Source organism: Mobula birostris, chromosome 7 (assembly GCF_030028105.1).
Source record: "Mobula birostris isolate sMobBir1 chromosome 7, sMobBir1.hap1, whole genome shotgun sequence".
NCBI lineage: Eukaryota > Metazoa > Chordata > Chondrichthyes > Myliobatiformes > Myliobatidae > Mobula > Mobula birostris.
Genome location: NC_092376.1, coordinates 145,859,518 through 145,876,216, shown reverse-complemented (window position 1 = coordinate 145,876,216; position 16,699 = coordinate 145,859,518). Strand labels below are relative to the sequence as shown.

At 43.9% G+C, this 16,699-nt stretch overlaps 1 protein-coding gene across 1 annotated transcript in view; it reads right to left on the bottom strand.

The window, feature by feature from the left end:
• The window catches only part of LOC140200485 (polypeptide N-acetylgalactosaminyltransferase 10-like), an 84,743-nt gene that overhangs the window by 54,976 nt on the left and 13,068 nt on the right, over positions 1-16,699 (bottom strand). The window contains exon 2 of the mRNA XM_072263880.1: positions 5,817-5,922. Coding sequence (XP_072119981.1) covers positions 5,817-5,922 — 106 coding nt within the window. The remainder of the gene's footprint in view (positions 1-5,816; positions 5,923-16,699) is intronic.

Genomic DNA, 16,699 nt, shown 5'->3' with positions numbered 1-16,699 from the left:
CCCATGCCGCACATACAGGACTTTGCAGCAAACCTGCATGGGGCAAGCATCTTTTCCAAAGTAGACCTCGTCTGGGGGTACCATCAAATCCCGGTACAGGTGTCCCCCGCTTTTCGAACGTTCGCTTTATGAAACCTCACTGTTACAAAAGACCTACATTAGTTCACTGTTTTCGCTAACAGAAGGTGTTTTCACTGTTACGAAAAAAAATCAACGCGTGATAAAACGCAGCGTGCGCCCCGAGCAGCCGCTCTTCCCCAGATTCGGAACGGCATTCTCGCCGGCATTGCTTTAACACATGCCTGTGAGCAGCCGTTTGCAAGATGAGTTCTAAGGTGTCGGAAAAGCCTGAAAGAGCTTGTAAGGGTGTTACACTTAGCATAAAACTAGACATAATTAAGCGTTTTGATTGTGGTGAACAAAGTATGGAAAACGTGAGTTTGGCTTGTGGAAGCTGACGAAGATGATGTTGAGGTTTTGGCATCCCATAACCAAGAATTGATAGATGAAGAGCTGTTGCAATTGGAAGAGGAAAGGATAACAATCAAAACCGAATGCAGTAGCGAAATGAACGTGAAGCAGCTACTTGAGATTTTTGCTGCGATGATAAAGTACGCCTTTATTCTTGAAAGGGTACGTAGCTTTAGGGGATATTTGCAGGATGGTTTGAGTGCTTACAAAGAACTGTATGATAGAAAAATGCGCGAGGCTCAGCAGTCAAGCAAGCCTTCCACATCAGCCACAGCAGACGACGAACCTTGACCTTCGACATCGAGGCGGGCAGTCATAGGAGAAGATGAGCTGCCTGCCCTAATGGAAACAGACGACGACGAGATGACACCCCAGTGTCCCACCACCCCAACCCACAGGCCGCGGACAGATACCGATTCGCGGAGAATGCAGCGGTAGCCGGGAGGTACACAGTACATCTTTAAGAAAGAAGCTGAGATAAACATGCTAATTAATTAGGTGCCACCCGACACGTAACTGTTGGTCCAGATCAGAGGCGATGCAACCTTGCGCCGTGTTTTTGCCAACGGCACTTGTGTGAGATTTTTGCTACAGATAACAGTGCGGGCAATGATTGTGGAAAAGTATTTCTACTTTATATAGGCAGTGTATTTATCATATCATTCCTGCTTTTACTATATGTCACTGTTATTTTGGAACGCTCACAAAATTTTCCCATATAAATAAATAGTAATTGCTTCTTCACTTTACGACATTTTGGCTTAAGAACCATTTCATAGGAACGCTTTACCTTCGGATGGCGGGGGAAACCTGTACACCCTGAAGACATCCCCAAAACAGCACTCATCACCCCGTTTGGCCTGTTTGAATTCCTCCGAATGCCGTTCGGCCTGAAGAATGCCGCACAGACGTTCCAGCGACTAATGGATGTGGTGGGACGCGACCTGGACTTTGCGTTCATCTATTTGGACGACATCCTCACAGCCAGCAGTAGTCGTCAGGAGCATCTGTCCCACCTCTGCCAGCTCTACTCCCGCCTGAGTGATTTCGGCCTCACGATCAACCCAGCCAAATGTCAGTTCAGACTCGGCACCATCGACTTCCTGGGCCACAGGATTACCAAAGATGGGGCAACACCTCTACCTGCCAAGGTAGACGAGATCCGTCACTTCACCTGGCCCAACACAGTCAAAGGCCTGCAGGAGTTCATTGGTATGGTGAATTTCTACCACTGCTTCCCCCCCCTCAGCAGCCCGCGTCATGCGCCCTTTGTTCACCCTCATGTCGGGTAAAGGCAAGGACATTACTTGGGATGAAGAGGCCGCGGCCGCTTTCATTAAAGCCAAGGAAACCTTGGCAGACGCCATGATGCTGGTGCGCCCTCACAGTGGATACATCCAACACAGAAGTCAGTGGGGTGCTGGAGCAGCTCATTGAGGGGCGCTGGCAACCCCTGGCGTTCTTCAGCAGGCACCTACGGCCACCCGAACTCAAGTACAGTGCCTTCGACTGGGAGCTGTTGGCACTATATCTGGCAATCTGGCATTTCAGGTACTTCTTAGAAGGTAGGCCGTTCACCGCGTTCACAGGCTACAAACCGTTGACTTTCGCATTCACGAAGTTGTCCGATCTCTGGTCAGCCCCCCAGCAGCGACATCTGTCTTACATCTCCGAGTACGTGACGGACATCCGGCATGTCTCGGGAAAGGACAACGTCGTGGCGGACGCACTCTCCAGACCAGCTATCCAGGCCCTATCCCAGGGGGTGGACTATGTAGCACTGGCAGAGGCACAGCAGGCAGATGACAAGATGCCCAGCTACAGGACCGCAGTCTCGGGTTTGCAGCTGCAAGACTTCCTCATAGGCCCAGGTGAGAGGACCCTCCTGTGTGACGTGGCTACCGGCCAACCTCGCCCCAATGTCCCATCGTCCCGGTAGCCTGGCGGCGGTGAGTTTTCAACTCCATACAAGGCTTGGCGCACCCATCTATCAGGATAACTATCCAGTTGGTCTCCAGCAAGTTTGTGTGGCATGGACTTTGCAAATAGGTCAGCGAATGGGCCAAAACGTGCATGCAGTGCCAAATGGCCAAGGTGCAGCGGCACACCAAAGTCCCGCCGCAGCAGTTCGAACCCACCCGCCGGAGGTTCGAACACATTCATGTGGATATGTGGGGCCCCTGCCAGTGTCACGAGGAGCGCGGTACCTCCTAACTATGGTAGACTGGTTCACCAGATAGCCAGAGGCGGTCCCACTCAACAACACCACCGCCAATTCCTGCGCCCGAGCGCTGATTGCAACCTGGGTAGGACATTTCGGGATACTGGCCCACATTATCTCCGACAGAGGCGCTCAGTTCACCTCCAGCCTGTGGTTGGCTGTGGCCAGCCTGTTGGGAACACAGCTACACCACACAACTGCCTACCACCCACAGTCGAACGGACTAGTGGAACGCTTCCACCATCACCTGAAGTCGGCTCTCATGGCCCGCCTGAAAGGGCCTAACTGGGTGGACGAGCTTCCCTGGGTCCTGCTTGGAATCCGCACAGCGCCTAAAGAGGATCTGCACACCTCCTCGGCCGAGCTGGTGTACGGCAACCCATGGTCGTCCCAGGAGAGTTCATACCAGCGTCAAGGGGGCAAGAGGAATAACCTGCAGCAGTCCTGGACAGACTACGTGAAAGGCTCAGCAACCTGGCCCCCGTACTGACTTCACAGCATGGACAGATCCTGACCTGCGTACCGAAAGACCTGCAGAACTGTAAGTTTGTATTCATACGAAGGGGCGCACACCGGGTACCGCTACAGCGGCCGTACGAGGGGCCCTTCAAGGTGATCAGTAACAACGGGTCCACGTATGTTCTGGACATTGGTGCACATTGCTGGACATTGGAGGTTTTCACGGTGGACCGACTCAAACCGGCCCATGTGGACTTGGCGCAGCCGGTCGAGGTTCAGGCACCGCGGCGCAGAGGCAGACTGTCCAAACAGAGACTGATCCAGACTGTGGACATTGGGGGTTTATCACCGGATCTGGGGGGGGGGGTTGTTATATGGCGACCCACTTTTTACACAAGCGAAACCGGCTCACAAAATAGCCCACGCGCAGGGAGAGACTTTTGCAATGCACCTCTGACGTCATTTCCGCCTGGAGAGGGCTGGAAGGGAACTGCTTAAAAGCCAGTGCCGCGAAGTTTGAATAAACGAGTCTCGGGTGCGACTTACAGACTGCGTGTTATTATTTCTAGGTCTGTGTGTAGCACATCGCTACATCTTGAACATGTTGTGACTAGTTTTAGTATACAGTAGATTCCAGTTAATTGGGCCATTGTCTAATAGGGGCAGCCGCTTATGTGAGAGAAGTCTTCAAGAACAAAAACTAATTGAGAAAATAGCCAGTATTCCCTCTATTTATTTAAGGGACTATGCCACTTAATGGGGCAGGAGATTGCTGCTGAACAGTTTCTGAACAGCGTCAGACGTGCACTTGTGTGGCTGTTAGACATAGCATCATGCTTAGAGCAAAAAGTTTTTAATTAACATCAGCTACGTGTGCTTGTATTTAAAAAGCAGAGATTTTTATCACTGATAGTTGGCAAGAAATACTCAGGAATTAAATTCAGAACTGTTTTGCTCATTGCAGTTTCGAACATTCAAGCTTGGAGATGCCAGAAATGGCCAGGAATGAAAATGAAATGATTTCACTACTTGAACCAGTTAGGAGCTAGGAATAATTTGAAAGTATCAACAATCATTTTGAATGTTATAATGAAAATGAAGATTTGGAGAACATAATTGTCGATAGCATTATATGAAATCAGTCCATTGTCTGTGCTGATTTTGTTCATTTACCATCAATCAAAAGGTCATGCCAACACACACTGGATGAAATCCTCTGTCGATAATTATTAGGAACTAATACACAGTTTTATAGCACTGTAGTGGTATTAAAAGTGTTCTAATCTGTTCTGTATTTTTAAATACATAAATTGTTACTCAGGTAAATGGTAACTTGTCTTTTTTTTAAATATATTTGAACTACTTCCATGAAACTTTGGCAAATTGGGGCTGCTGCTTAAATGGGCCAAAATGTACTAGTCCTGAGGTATCCCAATTAACTGGAATTCACTGTATTGACTACATCTGAATCTTTCAATGTTCCCTTCATGCAAATGTGGTCTTTCATGTTTATCATGTAGCCATGCTGAGATTATTTTAACTGTTAGTCCAAATCCCCAAACCTGGTTTTAGTCCTAGTTTTGGGCATCTTTCAGAATTCCTTTTCCAAATTTCTGTTGCACTTCTAGTTTTTCCAGCTTGCTTCCTTTCATGCTGTGCCGCCTAGCAATCCCACAATTTACTCCTAGCCTAACCGTAGGACAAGCACAAGAAAGCCTGCAGATGCTGGAAAGTCAAAGCAACACATAAAAAACGCTGCAGGAACTCAGCAGGTCAGGTAGCATTTACGGAAAACAGTAAATAGTCGACATTTTTTGCCGAGATCCGATGCGGCCTCTACCACGTTGGTGAGTATTGTGTCTGGTGCTCCTGATGCGGCCTCCTCTACATTGTCATGAATTGGCGGACCACTTCAACGAGCACCTCTGCACCATCTTCCTCAAGTGCGAATTCCTGGTCGCCAAGCATTTTAATCCCCACTCCGACATGTCAATCAATGGTCTGACGCAACTCTCAAGGTCTTCCCCACCTTTTTATTCAGACATCTTCCCCCTTCCTTTCCAGTCCTGAAGAAGCTCCGAAACAGTTTTCCATAAATGCTGCCTGGCCTGCTGAGTTCCTAATCGCAGGATAATCTACAATGCCCAATTAATCTAGCAACTGGTATGTCTTTGGACACTGGGAGGAAACCGGAAGTATTCCACATGGTCACAGGGAGAACATGCAAACTCGTTACAGGCAGCAGCGGGAATTGAACCTGGGTCGCTGGTACTGTAAAGCATTGTGCTAACCACTACGCTATTGCCCTTTCTATTTTCAAAATCAACAGTAAATAAACTTTGAAAGTTTAATCACTATAAAACCATTTCTATTTGAATTCCTCGCTCCCTCACCACTCAATCTTCAATCTCCAACAGCATGTCATATTTTAGATCTATACCGACTGTTTTTCTCCCATCACATTGCTTTCATTTCCTTTCATCCCTGCCTTGCTCCTTAACCCCAAATTCTACCTGTCTTCAACTATTAGTCCTTTTTAACTCTACAATTCCTCTTTCCTTAATTCCCAACTACCTTTTCCTAATTGCTGTGAACAAAGCCATGAGAACGCACTTAATTAAACACAAAGGTTGCGATATAACTGAATAGTTTTCTTAGTACATACCCATTCTTGCTGCATCTGCTATGATTGCTTTATTGTCATGCCAGTCTTTCTTCCTTAACTCTTCACCAATGAAAATGGCATCTTGTCTTGGCTTGATTGGTAACCCCTTATTAAAATGTAAAAGAAAAAGGTTAGTTCAAGGCAATATAATATTGATAGATGCATTCAACTGGTAGGTTTAAATATGCTCAGTTAGCAAGTTATTGCTAGATACCCAATATATATGACAAAACCCATAAGAGATCTAGCTAATTCTGGCATGAAACATAAAATTCAATGATCTGTTGCAAGATGAACACCTTAGTGACGCACCATGTCTGCAGTTTTCCCTTCTTTCCAGATTGTAAATATTTGTTGTTTTTGCCTTGTTAACAAATTGCAACTAGTTGGTCAAGCAACAAGAGCTGGCCATCATATTTGCATTGTATTAGGAAAATATCAAACTTGTGGCAATTATATCAAAAATAAAATTAGAAAAGCACAGGTATAGGTTGAATATTATATAACTTAGACAAGCAAAAAAGAGTTAAGAAGTGGTTTCCTACTGCGTTACATTAAATTGAATGGCCGAGCAGACTTTGTGGGCCGAATTGTCTAATTCTAACACCCCCTGCACCTTATTGTTACTAGTGTATTATTGTCACAAATCAATTCATTACAATTGAGGCAGCACATAGTAAAACCATAGAAACCATAAAAAAACTACAGCACAGAAACAGGTCCTTTGGCCCTTCTTGGCTGTGCTGAACCATTTTCTGCCTAGTCCCACCTGACCTGCACTCGGACCATATCCCTCCATACACCTCCCATCCATGTATCTGTCCAATTTATTCTCAAATGTTAAAAAAGAACCCGCATTTATCACCTCGTCTGGCAGCTCATTCCACACTCCCACCACTCTCTGTGTGAAAAAGCCCCCCCTAATGTTCCCGTTAAACTTTTCCCCCCTCACCCTTAACCCATGTCCTCTGGTTTTTTTTCCTCCCGTAGCCTCAATGGAAAAAGCCTGCTTGCATTCACTATATCTATACCCATCATAATTTTATATACCTCTATCAAATCTCCCCTCATTCTTCTACGCTCCAGGGAATAAAGTCCTAACCTATTCAACCTTTCTCTGTAACTGAGTTTCTCAAGTCCCGGCAACATCCTTGCAAACCTTCTCTGCACTCTTTCAACCTTATTAATATTCTTCCTGTAATTTGGTGACCAAAACTGAACACAACACTCCAGATTCGGCCTCACCAATGCCTTATACAACCTCATCATAACATTCCAGCTCTTATACTCAATACTTTGATTAATAAAGGCCAATGTACCAAAAGTTCTCTTTATGACCCTATCTACCTGTGACGCCACTTTTAGAGAATTTTGTATCTGTATTCCCAGATCCCTCGTTCTACTGCACTCCTCAGTTGTATGTTCTACCTTGGTTTGTCCTTCCAAAATGCAATACCTCACACTTGTCTGTATTAAAGTCCATCTGCCATTTTTCAGCCCATTTTTCCAGCTGATCCAAATCCCTCTGCAAGCTTTGAAAACCTTCCTCACTGTCCACTACACCTCCAATCTTTGTATCATCAGCAACTTTGCTGATCCAATTTACTACATTATCATCCAGATCATTGATATAGATGACAAATAACAATGGACCCAGCACTGATCCCTGTGGCACACCACTAGTCACAGGCCTCCACTCAGAGAAGCAATTCTCTACCACCACTCTCTGGCTTCTTCCATCGAGCCAATGTCTAATCCAATTTACCACCTCTCCATGTATACCTAGCGACTGAATTTTCCTAACTAACCTCCCATGCAGGACCTTGTCAAAGGCCTTACTGAAGTCCATGTAGACAACATCCACTGCCTTCCCTTCATCCACTTTCCAGGTAACCTCCTCGAAAAACTCCAATAGATTGGTCAAACATGACCTACCATGCACAAAGCCATGTTGACTCTCCCTAATAAGTTCCTGTCTATCCAAATGCTTGTAGATTCTGTCTCTTAGTACTCCCTCCAATAACTTACCCACTACCGACATCAAACTCACCGGCCTATAATTTCCCGGATTACTTTTCGATCCTTTTTTAAACAACGGAACAACACGAGCCATTCTCCAATCCTCCGGCACCTCACCCATAGACACCGACATTTTAAATATATCTGCCAGGGCCCCTGTAGTTTCAACACTAGTCTCCTTCAAGGTCTGAGGGAATACCCTGTCAGGTCCTGGGGATTTATCTACTTTGATTTGCCTCAAGATAGCAAGCACCTCCTCCTTTTCGATCTGTACAGTTTCCATGATCTCACTACTTGTTTCTCTTAATTCCATAGACTTCATGCCAATTTCCTCAGTATATACAGACGCAAAAAACCCTTTTAAGATCTCCCCCATTTCTTTTGGTCCCGCATATAGCCGACCACTCTGATCTTCAAGAGGACCAATTTTATCCCTTACAATCCTTTTACTCTTAATATACCTGTAAAAGCTCTTTGGATTATCCTTCACTTTGACTGCCAAGGCAACCTCATGTCTTCCTTTAGCCCTCCTGATTTCCTTCTTAAGTATTTTCTTGCACTTTTTATACTCCTCAAGCACCTTATTTACTCCCTGTTTCCTATACATGTCATACAACTCTCTCTTCTTCTTTATCAGAGTTGCAATATCTCTTGAGAACCAAGGTTCCTTATTCCTATTCACTTTGCCTTTAATCCTGACAGGAACATACATGCTCTGCACTCTCAAAATTTCTCGTTTGAAAGCTTCCCACTTACCGATCACATCCTTGCCAGAGGACAACCTGCCCCAGCACGCTGGAGGAACTCAGCAGGTCGGGCAGCATCCTTGGAAACCATGAGTTGATGTTTCGGGCCAGAACCCTTCGTCAGGACTGAAGAGGGAAGGGGCAGAGGCCCTATAAAGAAGGTGGGGGAGGGTGGGAAGGAGAAGGCTGGTAGGTCCAGTTGAAAAACCAGTAATTTGAAAGACAAAGGGGTGGAGGAGGGGAAGCAGGGAGGTGATAGGCAGGCAAACAATGGGTAGTAGAAGGAGGCGGAACCATGAGGGAGGTGATAGGCAGCTGGGGGAGGGGCAGAGTGAAATAGGGATAGAGGAAGGGAGGGGAAGGGAATTACCGGAAGTTGGAAAATTCTATGTTCATACCAAGGGGCTGGAGACTATCTAGACGGTATATGAGGTATATATGAAGGGCCTCTACCCCTTCCCTCTCCAGTCCTGACGAAGGGTTCCAGCCTGAAACGTCGACTCATCGTTTCCACGGATGCTGCCCGATCTGCTGAGTTCCTCCAGTGTGTTGTGAGTGTTGCTTTGATCCCAGCATCTGCAGATTATTTTGTGTTTACAAACAACCTGTCCCAATCCACGCTTTTTAGATCAATCATAGAGTGCAAAATAAAGAGTTACAGTACAAAGTGTAGAGCAGTACGAGTGGCAAAGGTAGACTGTGAGGTCAAAAAATCCATTCTTATTGACTAGGGGAGGGGACCACTCAATAGTGTTGAAACAGCAGCATAGTACACCAGCCCGGTGATATGAGCATTCAGGCTTTTGTATCTACCGCTTATGGGGAGGGGGGGAGGAAGAGGGAATGTCTCGAGTGGATGTAAATGTCACTCTGCTCTTCAGGAAGGTAAAGAAGACAGGAGAAAGGAAATTATAAGCCAGTTAGGGTGACTGCAGTGGCTAGGAAGATGTTGGGAGTCAATTATTAAGGTTTCACAAGGATGATTCCAGGAATTAAAGGGTTATCATATGAGGAACGTTTGATGGCTCTGGGTCTGTACTCACTGGAATTCAGAAGGATGAGAGGGGATCTCATTGAAACCTTTCGAATGTTGAAAGGCCTAGACACAGTAGATGTGGAAAGGATGTTTCCCATGGTGGGAGAGTCTGGAACAAGAGGCACAGCCTCAGGATAGAGAGGCATCCTTTCAAGACAGAGATGCGGAGAAATTTCTTTAGCCAAAGGGAGCTGAATTTGTGGAATTTGTTGCCACATGCAGCTGTGGAGGTCAGGTTATTGGGTGTATTTAAGGCAGAGATTGATAGTTTCTTGATTGGACATGGCATCAAAGGTTACGGGGAGAAGGCAGGGAACTGCAATTGAGGAGATTTTACAAAGAAGAATCAGCTATGATTGAATGGTGGAGCAGACTCAATGGGCCATATAGCCTAATTCTGCTCCCATGTCTTATGGTCTTATATGGTTTCGGGGTACTTGAAGGCCATACTCAAATAGGGAAAAATCAAGGGGAAATCTTGTCTGAAAAATCTGCTAGAATTCTTTGAAATAACAAGCAGGATAGACAAAGGAGAATCAGTGGATGTTGTGTACTTGGATTTTCAGAAGGCCTTTGACAAGATGCCACACATGAGGCTGCTTAACAAGATAAGAGCCCATGGAATTACAGGAAAGATACTAACATGGATAAAGCAGTAGTTGGTTGGCAGGAGGCAGAGTGGGAATAAAGGGAGCCTCTTCTGGTTGACTACCTGTGACTGGTGGTGTTCAGCAATATTGAGACAGCTTCTTTTTATGTTGCATGTCAAAGATTTGGATGATGGAATGGATGACTTTGTGTTTTTAAGTTTGCGGGATAATGCAAAGATAGGTGGCGGCTCAGATAGTGTTGAGAAAGCAGGAAGGCTGCAGGACCATTTGGACAGATAAGAAGAATGAGCGAAGAAATAGAAATTGGAAAACAGAGTCAGGAAGTGTATGGTTGCGCACTTTGGTAGAAGAAATAAAAGCATAGACCATTTTCTAAATAGGGAGAAAATTCGAGGTGCAAAGAAACTTGTGAATCCTCAAGTGGGATTTCATAAAGGTTAACCCGCAGGTTGAGTCAGTGGTGAGGAAGGTAGATGCAAATGTTAGCAGTAATTTTGAGAGGACTAGAATATAAAAGCAAGGATGTAATGCTGAGGCATTACAAGGCACTGGTGAGGCCTCACGGAGAATTATAAGCAGTTTTTGGCCCCTTATCTAAGAAACAATGTGCCAACATTGGAGGGGGTTCAGAGGAGGGTCATGAGAATGAATTCAGGAATGAAAGGCTTGTCGAATGAGGAGTGATTGATGGCTCTGGGCTTTTACTTGCTGGAATTTAGAAGAATGAGGAGTGATCTCATTGAAACATATCAAATGTTGAAAGGCCTAGATAGAGTGGATATGGAGAGGCCTAGATAGAGTGGGACATGGAGAGGCCTAGATAGAGTGGGACGTGGAGAGGCCTAGATAGAGTGGGACCTGGAGAGGCCTAGATAGAGTGGGACCTGGAGAGGCCTAGATAGAGTGGGATGTGGAGAGGATATTTCCTATGGTGGGAGAGTCTAGGACTGGAGGACACAGCCTCAGAATAGAGATTAGAGGGAATTTCTTTAGCCAGAGTATGATGAATCTGTGGAATTTGTTGCTACGGGCAACTGTGGAAGCCAGGACATTGGTTGTGTTTAAGATGGAGGTTGATAAGTTCTGAATTGGTCAGGGCATGAAGGGATATGGGGAGAAGGCAGGATATTGGGGCTGAGAGGAAAATTGGATCAGCCATGATGAAATGGCGGAGAGACTCAATGAGCCAAGTGGTTTAATTCTGCTCTTATGTCTTATTATACTGGTTTCTTTACCCAAGGCAGCAAGAAATATAGACAGAGTCCATTGAGGGGTGGCTGGTCTTTATGATGTGCTCTGCTGTATCCACAGTTTCTTACCGTCGTGTGCAGAGCAGTTGCCATACCAAGCTGTGGTGCATCTGGAAAGGATGGGTCACGATAAAAATTGAGTGTCAAAAGGAACAGGCCTCCTTAGCCTCCTGAGGAACTAGAAGTGCTGGTGAGCTTTCTTGGTCATGGCACCAACGTGTTTCTACCAGGACCGGCTAATGGTGACGTTTATTCCCAGGTACTTGAATCGCTCAACGCTCCCAACCTCAGTGCCATTGATGTAAACAAGAGCACATGCACCTTGCCCCATCATAAAGTAAATTACCAGTGCCTTTGTTTTGCTGACATTGAGGGAAAGATTGTTGTCATGGCACCATGTCACGAGGCTCTCTATCTCCTTCCTGTACGCCAAATCATCATTTGGGATACCGTCTCCATTACCTGCATCAGAGCAGAAATCCCTGGACTGGCAGTGGACTTTGAAGGAATCAAATGAAGGGTAAGATGTGGCGTTGAGATACATCAGTGATGATGCTGATGAAAAATACAAAGGAGGCTCAAAGGAGAGGGCTTCCAATTATTACCTGCAAGATCTCCAGTAATTCCACTAGTTCATTACTTATGACATTGAAGATTTACATCACTCAACACATTTGATATACATCTCCTCACTTCATAATAAAAGTAGCCTCAGAGCTCAAGCCAACAGTCTATCTATAACGCCATGTCCTGTCCCATTAGACCTTCAGTGCACCTTAATTTGCTTCACTCATTCTTCCTGTAAAATTTGCACATTTCCCCAGAATCTTAGTAAAACGAATCTTCCAAATCAACCCTTTCGCACCTGTTGAGGACTTTTCAAATGCAATTTCAGACCTATGGAATGTGGCATGTTCTTAGCCTAGAAAATACATAATTTGTCTTCACTGTCATTTTAGAAAATCTATGATCTATCAATTTATGTGTAGAATTCTAATCTATTTCTTGGATGACCTCGTTATTTATCTACCCTACACGTCAAAGCAAAATATCTCCCTGATGAACTGAAAGTAAGAATAAAATAATGAAGATTCAAAACGTGAAATCAAGCAATTTTAGCTCAAAATGGATCGAGAACTTGTTATGCAGAAAGACTAACAGCGAGAAATGTTACTAGTAATTAGATTGGAAAATGTGAGGATGGGAAGCTGCAGGATATTTTCATGTTGCAGTCTTGGCCACTGTAGATCACATCACTGCATGCAGTTCATGCCATATGGTTTCTCCCATCTCAGCTGCTGATATATTGCTGTACGTGGAGTTGGGGGAGTGGGTGCTGCAGGAGTGGTGAGAGTTGGTGAGGTTGGAGTTGAAGGTGATTACCAGCAGTAAAAGGAATGAGGACTAACACGCAAGGAGAGGGAGTGTTAAAAGGTGGAAGCAGGCCACTAAAACAATACAAATACAATTCACAATGCAGGTACATAAATGCGAAGTGATGTGGATAAGGTCAAGCAGCTGAAAATTCAAATTGCTATCTAGAATTGTATTGTAATTGTCATAGCTAAAACAGAAAAGAGGAAATATGGTTACATAATATCTGATGATACACAAGGTGTTTGGAGAAGATAGGGAAGTGGAAAAAGAGATGAGGCATTAATATTAAGAGAAATATTCCAGCGCTGAAAGAACAGGGTATCCTTGAGAAGTATAGAATCCATTTGATCATCATGAAAAATCAAAGACGGAGCTGTCACTCGACAAAAATTTCTTACAGCACTGAATAGTAAGAGAAAAATAGAGGAAAAAGTCTACAGAAAAGGACATATGTGCAGAAGAACTGTAATGTGGTTATTGCGTTAATTCAATAACTTGCATGTTGAATGATACAACGTTCGTATAGAAGGGCAAAGGATGAAGAAAGTTCAAAATATTTTTTAAGGCAAACTTCTTGATCAAAACATTTTTAATCCAACAGAGAAAGAGGCACGCTGGATCTGGTTTGGAGGAATACATTGGCCAAAAGCGTAATGTGTCAATGACAGCAGTATTAATCCAATCATAAAGATTTAATTAAAGGTGTGCAGACAAAAGCAAACTCCTTCATGGGTGAGCTTTGGGTTTATGGCTGGTTTTATTCTGTCTTCCTATACCTGATCCACAGATGGATTCAGGTTGAACTCAGATAATACTTGTTGGTAGTTCTCTCTTAAATGAGGCAAACACTAAAAGCAACACACCAGTGTTTATCTCCTTTAGAAAAAGCAAACTGTTGACACCTTCTTCTCAACAGGGAAAACATTTCCCAATCCTTAAATTTAGGAAGCTGGGCACATTTCCTCACTGTCTACTATCCATGACTACAATATTCAGTCATTGTCCTCAACTTTCACAGATAAGTTGTTTTGAAGGGGAATGAGCTTGTCAGCACCTTATTTTTTTTTTTAAACTCGGTGAGCTCTTACCTGTTGGCATGAAGTACTACAGGTGTAGAGACAGCATGTGGAAAGCAAGGAAGGAAACAATTGATACTAGAACGTACAATCATCACAGCGATATTTGATTCTGCGCTTCCTGCTCCCTGGAGTACAAATTGATAGCAAAGACTAAAAATTTAAATTATAAATCATAAATAGAAAATAGAAAAATGGAAAGTAAGGTAGTGCAAAAAAAACCGAGAGGCAGGTCCACATATTTGGGGGGTACGGCCTAAATCCAGGTCAGGATCCGTTCAGCAGTCTTATCACAGTTGGAAAGAAGCTGTTCCCAAATCTGGCCGTACGACTCTTCAAGCTCCTGAGCCTTCTCCTGAAGGGAAGAGTGACGAAAAGTGTGTTGGCTGGGTGGGTCAGGTCCTTGATTATCCTGACAGCACTGCTCCGATAGCGTGCTGTGTAAAGTGAGTCCAAGGACAGAAGATTGGTTTGTGTGATGTGCTGCGCCATGTTCACGATCTTCTGCAGCTTCTTCCGGTCTTGGACAGGACAACTTCCATACCAGGTTGTGATGCACCCTAGAAGAATGCTTTCTACGGTGCATCTATAAAAATTAGTGAGGGTTTTAGGGGACAGGCCAAATTTATTTAGTTTTCTCAGGAAGTAAAGGCGCTGGTGGGCCTTCCTGGCAGTGGACTCTGCTTGGTTGGACCAAGTCAAGTCATTTGTGATATTGACCCCAAGGAACTTAAAGCTTTTGACCTATTCCACTTGCGCTCCACCGATGTAAATTGGTGTAAATCTATACAAGGAGGCAAACACTGAGCTGGAATAATAATGAATATTCCTCTACCAAGGAAGAGGATGCTGCCAGAATCCAATAAAAGGGAATATATAAAGTATAAGAGATTGGGGCAGTGAGGAGGAGATTCATAAAGAAACTTTTTTCAAAAAATCAAAGTAGCAGCCATGAAAGCAAGTCACATGATCCAAATGGAATGTTATGTGACAGGAGGTGGGTTGGAGATAGCTATATTCTTCCTTCTTTCCTAGATGCAGAGGAGATGCCAAAGACTGGAATATATTAAATATAGTATCTATATTTAAAAAGGGATGCAAGCATACATCAGCTAAGTATACGCCCTATGATTTAAGTCTGGTAGCGTGGGAGCTTATAGAAACAATAAATCCACAAAGACATTAAAACTACTTGAAGAAAATTGAACGGATGAAGTTGAACCAGCACGGGTCACACAAGGCGAGTCATGTTTGACTAATCCAATTTTTTTTGAATGCAGTAATCAGGAAAATTGATAATGGGAATACAATTAATGTCAACTTTTCAGAAGGTGTTGGATAAATTCTGAAACAGAAGGCTAATTAGCAAAATTGAGATCTATGGAATTAAAGGGTTTCCCAGCAACATGAATAGAAAATTGTCTTTAAAATGCAGAAATCTGAGAAGATGGGCGAATCGGTTATTTTGTAGGTTTAGGAAGGAAAATCAGATGTTCTCCAAGGGCAAATTTGAGATCACTGCTATTTTGACATTTGCTAATTTACAGATCACATTAAGCTTTTAAGTGAGCAAGATATTAAAGGAATTTGAGAAGACATAGTTGGGCTGGTTGATAAACGGTAAATGAAATTTAACACAGAACTATACTGTAGAAAGAAGATACACAGAAAGAAGATAAAGATTACAGAAATATGAAAAGGCAATCCATTAAAATGACAGTTCCAAGGAATATATTGAACAGTTCTAAGGAATATATGGACATTTGCAAATCCTTGAAGGTGCTTTTAGAAAGTACTGAATTGTTGACACTGATCATTACTGCCAATGAGAAAAGAACATGTCCTGGGTGTTGATGTTCCTTAATGTTGGATGCTGCCTTTTTGAGGCATCACTCCTTGAAGATATCCTGGATGCTATGGAGGTTAGTGCCCATGACAGAACTGGCTAAGATTACAGCTTATTTTGATCCTCTGCAGTAGCTCCCCGCCCCCACACCAGACAACGATGCAGCCAGTTAGAATGCTCTCCTTGCTCACTCTTTCCACTTCGATCCCTCTATGAGGACTGATGCATGTTTCCTCCTCTTACCCTTTCTGAAGTCCGTAATCAGTTCTTTGTCCTTACTGTCACTGAGTGCAAAGTTGGTGCTGCAACATCACTCAACCTGCTGATATATCCCACTCTTGTACACCCTCTCGTCAGTATCTGAAATTTTGCCAGCAATATCCCAAGGCAATGACCATCTCCAACATGAAAGTCTAAACACCAACCCTTAACACTGAATGGAATTACTATCGCCGAGTCAACAACAATCAACAATGATTAACAACTCAATTCAACTAAAGTGGTTACAGATTAAGAGCTGAATCTCCTGTACTAAGTGTTTTACTTCCCAATATCCCAGATCACAAGACATGAATCTGCAGAATGCTGGAATACACTCCATTTACTGGGATGGGTGCAGCTTCAGCAAATGAAGCATGTACCACTTAGCTTGACAGTTAGCATCTCCCATGATGTCTACCAACAAGAACAAAATATGCAAGTTGTCCTCCAAATTGTACTCAATACTGTCTTGGAAATATATTACATGTCCAAAGCAATTGAGCTTTCACGAAAAGTACTGCAGGAGTTCAAGGATGTAGCTTACCATCATCTTCACGAGGGCAATTATGGATGTGTGTTAAATGCTGGCCTTGCCTGTGATGTCTGGGTCTCAAACTAAATTATTTTTTTAAAAAGTCCTGCTGAAGGGCCCAGAACGCTG